We start from the raw sequence: 13,212 nt of genomic DNA, 5'->3' as shown, positions 1-13,212 counted from the left end.
ATGAATCCCACTTTCGAGTACGTAGATATGCTATTAATTTCACAACTTGAGCAGAATTTAATATTATTACCAGCTAAACAGTGAAAGCGCAAACAAATCTACCTGTGAAAATAATTATTATGTCACCTTAAGGTATACGAATTCGCCTTTTTGGGGCGAATTCCAATGCGCATAATTTTATAAAACACGAGCACATGAGTATTTCGTTGCAACAATGGTAGGTGGATTGTGAACACATTGTTAAAACATCAACATTAATTATACGTACGTTACATATAGATGCTGGTTGTGCTGTAACAGCTGCTGTAGGGCCTGTATATATATATATGTATACAGGCCCTACAGATACTTTTGCGTACATGCATGCTGTATCATGCTGATGGACTAATAATTATAGCAGAATCTCATAACACAAACTATCACATTTTTAAATCATGGTAATTTTACTACGTATAATATGTAATTATATCTCTTAAAATCCCATCAACAATACTATGACGCAGGTATAAATTATCTCACCTAAACTGAACCTGGATGTGTTATCACCTTTATCCGATCGACACTATAAAAGGGAGAATGAGACATAAGTATAGATAGAAAAACATCAGCAGCTATATAAACATAAATGAAAAAAGGACCGTACTATAAATTTACAATAAATACATGTACCTCAGCTTGATAATTATGCACATCTCGATCAGTTGACAGTGGAAAAATGTCACTTGTTATGGAATAGGGCAACAGCTCGACACAACCTTTACTGATTTTTAAGATGGAGCATAGATTCCGTTCGAATAGCTTTAGTCGATTCAGTTCACAATCGTCATACGTAGAATCAAGTTGTACAATCATAGTGACGGTATCTTCTCTGGAATCTGAACTAGTCACTGGACGTATTCGTCGTTTAACATACTCCACAAAATTGGCTTTGTAGAGTTTCATCTTCTCTTTGTCCTCGGCTGTTCCGAAACTGTCTGTAATGTGATCAACCATTTCATAGTTAAAGAAGGAGAAATAGTCAGCAATAATTTTCCAAACTTCTGCAGAAGTTGAACATTTCCTAAGTTTATTTCTTTGATTCCTGAAAACACACTGATTTGTTTTGCCAAAAACCTTCTTTAGAGAGTTAAACCCCATCAAGCAAGCAACCAAAGAGTCTTTATCAATTCTTCGAACTTCAAGTGACTGGCACAGCTGTGACACAAATTTGTTGAATACTATTTGCATTTCCATCGAATCCACTTCTAACTCTGCCGTACTTCGAGATATAGAGACTACTTCACTGATTGCACCTGCATACATAGTAGTGTGTGTTTACATGCTAGACTAAATAATCATACTATATACACTGTAATTATTGTTGAAACCAGCTATACAAAATCACATACCACCATGCATACATGCACCCTTCTTATGGCCAAATATATAATCACCATCCAATGACTCAATGGATGACACCGAGGCAGTTTTTGTAGTGCTGTTTTGAGCTCTCTGTATGTGGAGTATATAGGGATTAAAATTGTGTGCAGTACATACAATTCCACTAAAACTATAGCATATGGTTATGTACAATGCACACTGATTGCCAGATTGTTTGACTATAATTATAAAATCTGCTAACTATATACAGTTACCTCAAGTCTTTCTGAGACTCTCTTTAGACCTGTATAAACATGCAATACAAATATATATAGTATGCAGATCGGCTACTTTTCATCAACTTACTTCCCTCTATTGCTTCAGCTACATCATTTCTTGCCACCATAGAGTTTCTGAGAGCAGTACACATTCCTCCCCAAGTTAGAGGATCACCTGACTGCAGTCGACGAGCTAGGGCCTCACGCAAACACACATCATTCTCACCACGGTAGGTCTCACGAAAGTTGGTTAAGTCGGTATAGCTCAGCTTCAACGCAAGTCCCAGGTTGAACCAGTTCGGACTAGCACTCCTCACCTTATCATACACCTCAAGTATGTCAGAGATAGTCAGAACAGTAGCTGCATTACAATGATAATTCTATAGTGAAATACATAACATAAGGAAGTACATACCCAGTCCAGGTCCAGGGTTTAGCTCTACATCTCCGGCCAATAACAGGAGAAGAGAGACGAAGACAAGTATTGCTCCTATTAAGATCAGGGTGAGGCCAATACAAATACTTGAGGAATGATTGCGAATATGGTTAGTCGTGAAAGTCACTGATTCTTTTTTCTTTTCAGAAACCACATCTTCATGACAGTTACTGGGAGGAGCTTTGTCTGTTGCATTATTTAGTACTGATTCAACGACACACTTATCACGATGGCTGGTAGTGTCTTCAGCATACTGCGTCCACAACACCTTTGTGACTATGATAGTAACATCACACTGTAGCTTCTGGTGAGCCAGGGAAGCTTTACGTGGCCGCCCTCCTCTTCCACCATTGAACAACCCAATACGAGCTCTCCACAACTCCACACCAATACCCATTATGAAGATCTAATAGAATTAATAATAGTTAATTGCATGCTACATACATACGTACCATGGAGGGACCGGACATTTATGGGAAATCAGCATTATTATGTAACAATTAAGTGACTAATCAGTGAAAGACCGACAAAATTTTGGTAAAAGAAAAAATGCTGTAAGAGTCTCCACACCTAATCCTTGGATTTGTCCCCGAGAACCCCGATCCGCATAAGGCTAATTTTCCATATCTTGTAGAAGAATGCAATAAAACGTCAAAGGTTGCAATTAAATCTTGGATCTCTTCTTTAAGTTTGTCTGGGGCGCGATATAGCTCAAACCGATTTCTGTTGTGATGGATCAAGCCCATGCAGGGGTGAACTCAGTTTTACATAAGAGGCCATGCACGTAATCTTTTAACTAATGACCTTTTGACCCTAGCATTCCTCCTCTGGCTAGCCATGCCCATGCCAACATGCATCAAGCTTCTTAGCTTTTATCTAACAACGAAGATTTAATAGCCACTATTAAAAAATAATATCAACTTATTGTGTGAATGCTGCATCCAGATGAGCAACAAACAAACAAACCAAACTACCATAATTATAGCTAGTGGGTATATTTCGAGAGTATAAATGATCGCGGTTTTCGCTGATAAGCCATGTACCGCAAAAATGTATACCCACGAAACTTTTCTAACGTCATTCCGTGAAAGTTTATACGCAAAAGTTAATACCCTCGAAATAGCAGTACCAGGAGCACATGCGTGCATGTATGCTGGCATTTTTAACTAATTAACCACTACACCTACGCACCTACTTTTATCCGCTATACGGTACAATACGGTAGTACCTCCGCAACATTTCTAAATAATTACAAAGCCAGATCGATCGGAGGTCGAACAATTATGTGGAGGGTGCTCTATTTAGTCTACTTGCCACGTAAAAACACGGGAGGAAGCATGGTGCTCTATGCAAAGTAAGTTATTAGCTTTTACATTCAGCTAGAAAACTAAGTTTTTTGCAAAATCTCACCTTTGGCTGAATGAACAGCTCCCTCCCGATTGAATAGTCTGCACAAACCTTTGAACTACCTACTACACTAACAATTTAGAGCTGAAAGGAAGGTTTAGACCTCCGGAATTAGAAAGATAAGTAGCTAAACTAATTTTTTTACACACAAAACATATTAAAAATCGTGGGCGTGGCTGCGTTTTAGCTGATTCAGCAATAATTGCTGGTCCCAGTCCTTAACCCTTTCCCCGCTTTAGCCGACTATAGTCGGCATGGCTACTGATAAATTTCAAAAAATCATTGTGCACGCTGTGTTGGAGCTATGCGCACGCTGCAGGTACCAGCACATGCGCATTGAGCTGCTCTTCCTCGTGGTATTTTTAATATTTTGCTTCGAGGTACGGTTCGATCAGAATTGTCGAAAGAAAAGTGACCGTTTTATAATTGCTACAAGATCTTGGTAGTACAACGTCAGGGAGGTTCTAGGGAAGCTACAGAGTGAGAATATCGATGCCTATGGCCTTGTAGAGTGAGAGGACAGTGACTGGGATCATAGCTAGGTAGGAAGCTTCCTTTCAGAGGTCAAGCTAAAAAGAAAGAGCCTGAGAATCCTGAGGAAGACACACTTGAGGTGGACCATCTTCCTGAACCTGGTAAGTCACTATAGAGTAGCATTTGTAGTCTTGATAGCTTCACTATAGGTTTGTTTAGGCTAGTTAGTACAACAGTGGACATCATGAGAGACCATTAAATTTGTAAACCTGTGTGTAGGTGAAGAAAATATTTCCCGGCAAAAGGGCGTCTGCCGATAGAACCTCAAATACAAGTTTCTGCAGATCCTGATTGAGTCCTGAGTGAGCCATGTCACCGTGAGAACATTCTGAACACTTATATCATGTGTTCAGTCACTTCGTAACATCATACAATATTGTTTGTGTACATAATTGCGAATTTTTGTTAACAATTGTTATTTGTGGGGTGGTGGTTGGTTGCTAGGCAACACTGATGATTCCATGAATGCGACAGGTCCGGTTCTACCTGTGGAACTTTGTTACAAGTGTTTTTAATATACGGTTCATGAGTTATAAATTTTTTAAACAAAATATGCGAATATTCACTTTTAATTAAAGCAGGGAAAGGGTTAACCTACCTGAGTAACCGCAACTAGCAGGAAAGGCAATTAGTAACTATGTTATTCATTGCCTTTTACAGGCAGTTGTAAATGAATACATTAGTGATAATTATCACAATCATCACTATGATAATTTGATTTATACAACAGCATGTGGTTGCAATGTAAGATTAGAGAAACTATGGTTTTAAGTGGAGTTGCGTACTCTTCCTAATGAACTCTTGATGCTACGTACGTAACCCACGAAGGTCACACTTACAATCAATGATTGAGTGTGAACTTTAGAAATGAGCGCAAGTCTCTTACGTAAAAGTCTCACAAGTTAGAGGACTATAATCGTATAGTGGGTATATTTCGAGGGTATAAACTTTCGCGTATAATGACTGTTAGTTAGAGGTTTTCACGGATTCAATTTTCGCGGAATAGCATGCATGCATGCGATATTAAATTCGAGAATATAAACGTTTGCGGTAGCCGCTTGATCAGCGAAAACCACGAACATTTAAATATACCCACTATACGCGGTACTAGATCTAAGTAGCCCTCGGTCCCGTCGCGTTTCTGTAGCACGCATGAACCGTTACTAAGCCAGAAAAAAGCAAATGAACGGAACTGTATTATTAATAGTAAAAACGCATTATTGGGTGAATTTTAAAATAATTGTTATGCCTCGGTGCGCATGAGGGCTACTGTAGATTTAGTATAGCTTACGAGACTTTTGTGGTAGACATTTACGCTCATTTTTCTCCGTACAAGGATATACTGTTACGATGCGCTACCGTTCATTTTGCTGGCTCTGTAAAAATCGATCCACCGCAATTTTCAAAGTAAGTTTTTAGCAAGGCCTCATGTGATGAAATACATTCTGTATGCTTGAAAAAACGAAGGTAAAACTTCACCATCAATGATTTTTAGAAAAAGTCTCTGCCGTTGAAGTCTCGCAAGCTATAGAGGAATCTGGGTCGAGATGTACAGCTAGTAGTTCCCATTGCGCTTCTGTTCCACACAGCGTTCCATTTTTACTAAGCCAGAATAAAAACAAAAATTAATGGTCGAGTATTGTTCATAAACGCATCGTAATCACGCATAAAATAATTATCCTTCTACGAAGAAAAAAAACGTAATTTGCAATTAAAGCTAGCTAAAAATGTGATAACTTTACTATATGTAAATCCAGGGACACATAACAGTGATGAAAAAACTGCAGTGGCTGGAAGAGTATGAGAAAGTGAATAGCAAACTCAACTGGCCATCTGTAATCTAGTACCGCATGTTCATTTATAATAGAAATTTTTTGCACTATTATCCGACTATAGAAAAACATTTGCAATGTGAAAAATTGCTAGGGTTCGCCCCAGGAAACCGTGGAAGCAAGAAATCAGACGAGAGCATAACTCCAATCCGTTACAATGTCATTCACATGTACTTTTTCGTTGGTAGGTTTCCACGTTTTTCTCGGCCAATCCTAGCAATTTTTACTGGTGGCCTGGGGTGATGTCAATCCCTACATAATTATGCCTTGGTGCGCATGCGCAAGCGAGGTATACGGTAGTGTGTTTGTGTGTGTGTGTGTGTGTGTGTGTGTGTGTGTGTGTGTGTGTGTGTGTGTGTGTGTGTGTGTGTAGACCGCTACAGATGCTCAAGAATGAATCAAGTGCAAGTAAGAGTAATAATTATTTTTGCTGTCCGATAAACTGGAAGATATATACAGTAATGTATCAATAGCTTTTATACACAGTGATACATTACTGTATATATCTTCCAATTTATCGGACAGCAAAAATAATTATTTTGGAAATTGTCCGGGTATAATTGGAACAGATTTTTATAGAGCATGCAAAGTGTCCGCAGCTGCATGTGAGCTAGCTAAGTTTAATAGAACAGTGTGCGATTGAATAGTTGCACTAGCCATCTAAAACTAGCTACTCAAAGCTATCTAACTGCAGCACTCTAAGTCTTACTTGCCGTCTATGATTGTAACTCAACTTTTCAAGGTATTGTCCGGATATTTAGAACAAATGTAATATTAAAGTACCGTATTACTAGAATGTTTTGCGAGCATCAAAACATTTGCGAACTTTGCGATGGTTGATCAATTCGCAACAATTTAACCGCAAAACCTAATTATTACTAATAAATACACACGATCCTTGCCAAAACGCAATAGTTAGATCGCAAAGGGTCAAATTTTCTGCTGATTTGGCTCATTCACAAAGGTTTTTCACCAGCAAAAATATTCTAGTAATACCGTATTTACGGTATTAAAGCACTGGAGTGTCCGTTGTATTAGAACAACGAAAATTGCCCAAAAGAGTGTCCGGGGTAATTAGAAGTGTTCGATAAATTTGTAGATATATGGTATATCATGATGAACATTTTTAGCAGACTTGTCTCTCTAGGACATGTCTGTTCGCGAGACTATACATTTTGCTCCATGCAGGAAGAATCCAGAATCACAGAGAAACTCAAAGAGTGGGTAATGATCGACCATGATTGTTGTTAAAAACGAGTGTAAAATTAATGGCTGCATTAGCAGAGCCTTGCAGCTCTCTTCTCACTCTTGCAGCTACCAATAGCTAGTGCAGAGCTAACTACTAAGTAGAGTAGCAACACTCCGTGGACAAGTTTTTCTACGCACTCTTCTGAAAAGGCTGTAATGGCATTCCAAGTACTAGGCATAACTCGAAAACAAAGCATTATTTTGCAAATCCACGAATTAAAATCCAAGAAAACATGGCTAGAAGCCTATCGAAATTGCACTTCATTGATCCTTGTAGCAGTCTATACACACACACACACACACACACACACACACACACACACACTACAGTATACCTCGCTTGCGCATGCGCACCGAGGCATAAAAAGCACTTCTACATATAGATAGAGCTGAAAAGATTCAACCACCTCTTTGTAGAAATCCCTGGCACACTTTTCAACCACATAATAAACGAAGCTATAAAATTGACCAAATAACTTCAGTGACAAACTGAATGCATATAGATTTTACCATGTTTGTCGAAAATCACCTCTAGTGTTTCCTCAGATAGATTCAAAGCAAGCCCCAACTCAAACCATTTTGCACGAGCACCCCACAAGGCAGCTTCCATGCGTGCCCTTTGAAGCATAGAAGACCCTGGAAATGCAATGAAGACATAGACTCTTGAGGCCACAACTGGCTAGCTACACTACGCTCAGGCAAGACACACACACTCTTGAGAAATCATGGTTATTAGAGTATATAAAGACTAAGCACTGCACAGCAGGAATACTTTTCAAGAGCTTAATGTGCTATATCATAATTATACTAACTTGCTGTATTCTCCTTTTCCTGCACTGAGGAGACATCACTCTTGATGTACTTGTCCTCAATCCTAATAGCAACGATAGGACGGTGAACGGTTGGTGACCTCAGGGCTTTAACCAGATCAGACCAGGTGGAGTTGGATGAGATCATCAGCCATTCTCTAAGCATTGCAGTGAAACGATCTATTATGGTACGGTGGTCCATCTCAATCACCTGTTGAGTGAATATTGATTAACGTATGTTAACGCATGATGTTTTTGTGGCCAACTTTGAGTTTTAATTGGTTGTGCCCACACTGGTCGGTGGTTAATTATTACACCACTTCTAAACAAAACAAGCACCAGACCTATTATGTTTACTACAAAAAGAGGCAAGTTCGTGTGTTGAATTGAGGATTAAAAATAGCCATGCACCACTTTGAAAAGTCTGGGCACATCATTAATCTGAGAGTATTGGGAAACTGCATGCCCTTCAATCACCTGTATTGTGCTGTGTGGTATACCCAACGCAAGCCCCAGGTCGATCCATTCATAACGAGCACCCCACAAGGCAGCTCTCACCTCTCCTAGTGTGAGGGACCCTGGAAACACATGACAAGTCAACAAACTATTGGCACAATACAATGTGTACATTATGTCTGTTCTAAAGTCTAGCAAAAAAGTAACAGTGAAATATTTCATGTTATACCACACATACGTCACCACTAATTGATCTCATTGGTCAAGCTGTATTATATAGTATTATATATACAGCCCCAGGCATGCACCAGATCAGAGGAGGTAAGCCAAGGTCAACAATAGGGTCACTTTTAATGAAAACATTAATCATCTTGTCCTGGGTTTTAGACCTTTGCTTAGATACAACAGCTAGCGTTTCTGTTGCCCTTGATCGTTTATTTGCTATACCTATATCTATCCAGTGCAGCAAACCAGTACACCAAAATTTATGCCCTAGCTACAGAAGCTAATTTTCCATATCTAAGAACGCTATCAAAGGTCAAAGGATGCAATTAAATCTGGGATATCTTCTCTCAAGCTGGTTTGTCTGTGGCGCAATAGCTCAACTGATTTCTGTTGTGATTATAAAGAGGATGAAGCTAGTGGTGGTGTATAAACTCAGGGGCGCGAGGGTAAACTTAGTTTTACATGTAAAACATAAGCCCACGTAGTGTTTTAATTAGTGACCTTTTGACATTGGCGTACTTCCTCTGGGCATGCACAGTTTTCAAGTTGTTTTTGTTTGTTTTTTTTGTTCAAGTAAGAGCCATGCATGCTTGACGGTACTAAGACTCAAAGCGACGGCAGAAACACGAAAGCTGCTCTCCAACAAGATGGCTAAGTTTCCATGGGTCCATGGGTGTGGTTTAGATACAAAAAGAGCTTGCAACTCCAGTAAGAGACGTCGAATGGTCAACACTTGGACTCTTGAGCATCTGTAGGAGTCGACATGTTGCTCAACTAGCTCTTTAACGGCTGCAAAATCCGGCATAGTCTTGTGTTCTTTTTTGCAGTCGCACCGTGAATTGAATTGTTGCTAGGGGGAGGTCCTTTTATAGTACTGCGGTCACGTGGTATAAGTCAGATATGCCACACCTAAGAGGAGGATATGCACCCATATATCCTCCGCTACCGTGGTTACTCCCAAGGCGTACATAATAGTGCATGCAGACAACTCCAAACAACAAATCTTGTAATTATGGCCATGCTCTAAGTAATGCTATATAGTACCATCATGTATCTCCTTGGCAGGACTGCTAGGATCATCGTACTCCACTGTCACACTGACTGTAGACTGGAGGGGGGTAATACATGAGTGTTTGAGATCATGTAACTATATACATGATATACAATGCACTATACATGCGTATCAGGAGCGTATAAGAGCATAAAAATGTACTAAATTGTATATACCACCACCAGTGACCATAAATAATTAATCTGTGAGACAAAATGAATGAATCACCTCCTCCAGTGACTCGTTCTTTAAAGAGAGTGGTGGGGATTGGTATCTGTTATTTATGAGAAGACCAAGAGATATATCCAATGTACCGATAAACCTGTAGACACATAAAATCAAACATAATGTGGACACATATAAAATTGTAGTCATTACTACGACTCATAAGGAATATTAAACATTCGTATTTCAATCTCACATGTCTATTGCTCTAATGTCACGTTGGTACACGTCAAGCTTGAGTGATTGGGTACCGCTGGTCTGCAAGGATTCCTTCAGTGGAAACACTAACTCCTGTATTTAAAGTGAGATTATCGAAATACAGTAAGTATAGAGCAAAGAACAGAACATATATAGTGTCATGAATCGTTGACAGACAACAGACTAAACATGTGCACATGTAGGTAATCAAGCATAATTAACCCAAGGCGCGTAGGTTGCCTCTGTTACAGAAGCCTGTTAGTTTGTCTGTGTGTCCGTCGCTCAGTTTGGCTTACCTGATGATTTAGGCATCACAATTTGTACGTAGGGAAACTTGTAGCATTAAAACTAAGGCTTAAAATTTGGCAGATTTTGCAAAGAAGTCTTTGTTTCGCTGAAAAGGCGGTAAAAACCTAAGCTTTTTGAAACATAAACCAGCCCAGCTAGATGCGGCTATTATTCGAAACATAAGCCAATAATTACTGATTGTTTATGCAATAGAAAGCTAGAATTGTGTCTGGTTTGTCTCTGTTAGGTGACTCTGGGATCCTACTCCAGGAGCCATACTTCTCTGCAGGCTTCTTTGCTGTGATCCTAGTCCACAGTGCATGTAAAACCCGGTTCTCAAATGTTTCAGCATGCCTCCAGTCTGGTTTAGCTCCTGAGTTGCTGTGCTAATAAGTCATACATGACATTCATGTACTCCTGATGATATTCATCACTACATGCACTGCATTATATAACTCTTCTAGTTTCTTTATAATCATGTCACGTTACCATAGTTGGGCGGAGCCCGACCGTCCCGTGAGTTTCAAGCCTATCTGGGATTTGTCTTTGCTGCAACTATAGTTGCAGCCCAATCAGATTGCAGCATTTCTACTGTGGTCGATGTCACATCCGGTTGCACAACCTCAAGCAAGGTAAAATTGGTTACCACCCACTTCAGAATAATAATATTCATAGAATAAAATGATTATTCATAGCTGCTTATCAGCGTGTTATATAATTCAGCAAGACAAATCCTGACATAGGCTTGAAACCTGACCTCCCATCAGGGACGGTCGGGCTCCGCCTAACTAACGTCACCAGCCGAGGGTTTGCACTTTAGTGCTCTAGTTATATATAGGTATGCAGTCATGCACTGTATAGATGGCAATAATTATTATTGATGCTATTCATCTAGACTGGAAACCACTCCCTTTCTTTTGGGAAAAGAACTGGTCAGTTATCCCAGTGCGTGAAGAATCTCACGCTCTCACGCTCCCACACAAATGCAAATGTCACAAATACGCATGTGCTACCGTATTAGCAAGAAATTTTCGTGAGGTGCAACATTTCGCGTTTTTCGAGGGCAGAGCAGTTACGCGAAAATTAAAACTGGCCTTCTCACCTACACCAGCACCACCTTTACTCACTATATTGATGTATTGAAATGGCTGCATGCTTAGGAAACCACCACTCTCTTCAGGATAAACTCCAACGCGCAAGTATTTCACATGCAAAGCTATTGGTGGGTGTGGTTTCCTGGCATTGAAACGCGAATTAGAACTCGCGAACATTTCTGCTGAGGGCCCTAACCTGGGCCAAATAGCAAAATGTTCCTGCTATACGGTACTGCACTATAAGGCTCGAGTATATAAACACATTCACTGATAATGAGGCTAAAAGTAGTATATCACCCATGCATATCATACGTACGGTTTGCATTCCCGGGACAACTCCGTGGTTTCCCAGAGGAGGTACGACATCCGTGAGTTAAAGCATAGATAGAGTAGAGAGGGATTGGAAACGGAAGTGATTCACGTGATGTTTACAATGAAGTCTACGTAGTGGCTCTGGGACCATCCGTGTATCTCCTCATAACTCCCGCAAAAGCCCGGGAAACTTATTGTGTCCAATGCATAATACATCTCAGAGCTACCCCCATTACTGAATCACATGCCCCCTGATAGTGGGTATCAATTGGAAACGAAGAAAATATAATCTCGATTGTCGTGAAGTAGCTAGAGGTACACAGAGCGTTTTTCATGCTTGTGTTGCTTGTGTTCCTATAGAACCTATGATATTATAGCTAAGGCTGTGTCACTAAATAGAGTCCTGTGTTCCAAATGGCCTCGAGTATGAGATGAAAGTTGACGTTTAGCAGCAGAACTGCTCGTGGACTTCTTAAAAGAGCAAAACAATTCTCATGAATTATTCATGTTTAGCCCTCGTGTTAAAGTAAGCCTCGATTAAACCGCGGAGATACACGGATGGTACTTCGAGGGTACTTCCGTTTCCAATCCCTCTCTACTCTATCTATGGTCAAAAGAAGTGTTTCAGACTAACATTCCTTAGGTCAAAGTTCAATTGCGTGTTACCTGCCAACACAAGCACTGGGCTATTTTTAGTTGCCAAGAGTCTGATTCGTACTGTTTGATCTAGGTTATAGTTAGATCATGTTTGCCATAAATACTGCAATTTGATTGGCTAAAGGAAGTGTTCTATCCAACTTAGAAAATCATGTACTTATTTAGAAAATCATGTGCTTCACTTAGAAAATCATGTAGCAAAGATTAGATAAGAACATTCAAATCTGATTGGCTAAATACTCATGGTTGCTATGATCTAAAATGCTTAGACACTGTTTAGGAAGTTTCCACATGATTTAGAAGTCCTCAGGGCTAGTAGAACCCTCACTGCGTTCGGGATACTACAACTAGCCCTTTAGGCTTCTAAATCATGTAGAAACTTCCTAAACAGTGTCTAACTATTATTTAATCAACCATCGTTTCAGCTTCAGAATCTTCAGGAGGGATGCCTGGAGTTGCTATGAGTATTTTGTTTGATATGTGCTATTGAACTTTGACCAGGATATAATAAGGAATGTGGGTCTTAGATGTAGTACCTCCTCTGGTGGTTTCCAGTCGTTATTGTGAACAATTCCCTGAATTACTATTCACCCACACAACTGCTCACCTCATCGCAGTAATGCATCGGAGTTGACACTCTAGACCTGTTCATGGCTATCTGCCTCTCATCCCCTGTACGGGTTACACCAACACAAATCAATGTCAGCATTAGCCTCGTTCCCAGGCCATTATTGTACACATGTTTGCCCATCAGATAAAGGCTTTATAATTACTCAACAATCTAAGCATTACAATTTAATATT

At 39.8% G+C, this 13,212-nt stretch overlaps 1 protein-coding gene and 1 long non-coding RNA gene across 6 annotated transcripts in view; one reads left to right on the top strand and one right to left on the bottom strand.

Annotated features, from left to right (window-relative positions):
• Positions 1-13,212, bottom strand: part of LOC135334611 (uncharacterized) — a 36,549-nt gene that overhangs the window by 23,011 nt on the left and 326 nt on the right. For 2 of the 5 annotated variants that reach the window (XM_064529866.1, XM_064529868.1), the window contains exons 2-14: positions 13,017-13,081; positions 10,057-10,151; positions 9,864-9,957; positions 9,629-9,692; positions 8,381-8,481; positions 7,907-8,114; positions 7,624-7,730; positions 2,053-2,479; positions 1,726-1,998; positions 1,635-1,663; positions 1,434-1,491; positions 670-1,292; positions 520-562 (exon numbers count right to left, since the gene is read on the bottom strand). In XM_064529866.1, the coding sequence (XP_064385936.1) occupies positions 520-562; positions 670-1,292; positions 1,434-1,491; positions 1,635-1,663; positions 1,726-1,998; positions 2,053-2,479; positions 7,624-7,730; positions 7,907-8,114; positions 8,381-8,481; positions 9,629-9,692; positions 9,864-9,957; positions 10,057-10,151; positions 13,017-13,081 (2,187 nt within the window). Of the gene's footprint in view, positions 1-519; positions 563-669; positions 1,293-1,433; positions 1,492-1,634; positions 1,664-1,725; positions 1,999-2,052; positions 2,480-2,643; positions 3,142-7,623; positions 7,731-7,906; positions 8,115-8,380; positions 8,482-9,628; positions 9,693-9,863; positions 9,958-10,056; positions 10,152-11,756; positions 11,862-13,016; positions 13,082-13,212 lie in introns of those variants that run through there. The other 3 variants (XM_064529867.1, XM_064529870.1, XM_064529869.1) reach the window with 3 other exon arrangements.
• On the top strand, positions 3,689-4,432 carry LOC135334641 (uncharacterized). Its single transcript, XR_010394347.1, has 2 exons — positions 3,689-4,115; positions 4,234-4,432. It is a non-coding gene; the product is annotated as an uncharacterized LOC135334641 (long non-coding RNA).

Source organism: Halichondria panicea, chromosome 4 (assembly GCF_963675165.1).
Source record: "Halichondria panicea chromosome 4, odHalPani1.1, whole genome shotgun sequence".
Classification (NCBI taxonomy): Eukaryota; Metazoa; Porifera; class Demospongiae; order Suberitida; family Halichondriidae; genus Halichondria; species Halichondria panicea.
Note: the sequence above shows the minus strand (reverse complement) of the source record. Positions and strands in the feature narration are given on the sequence as shown.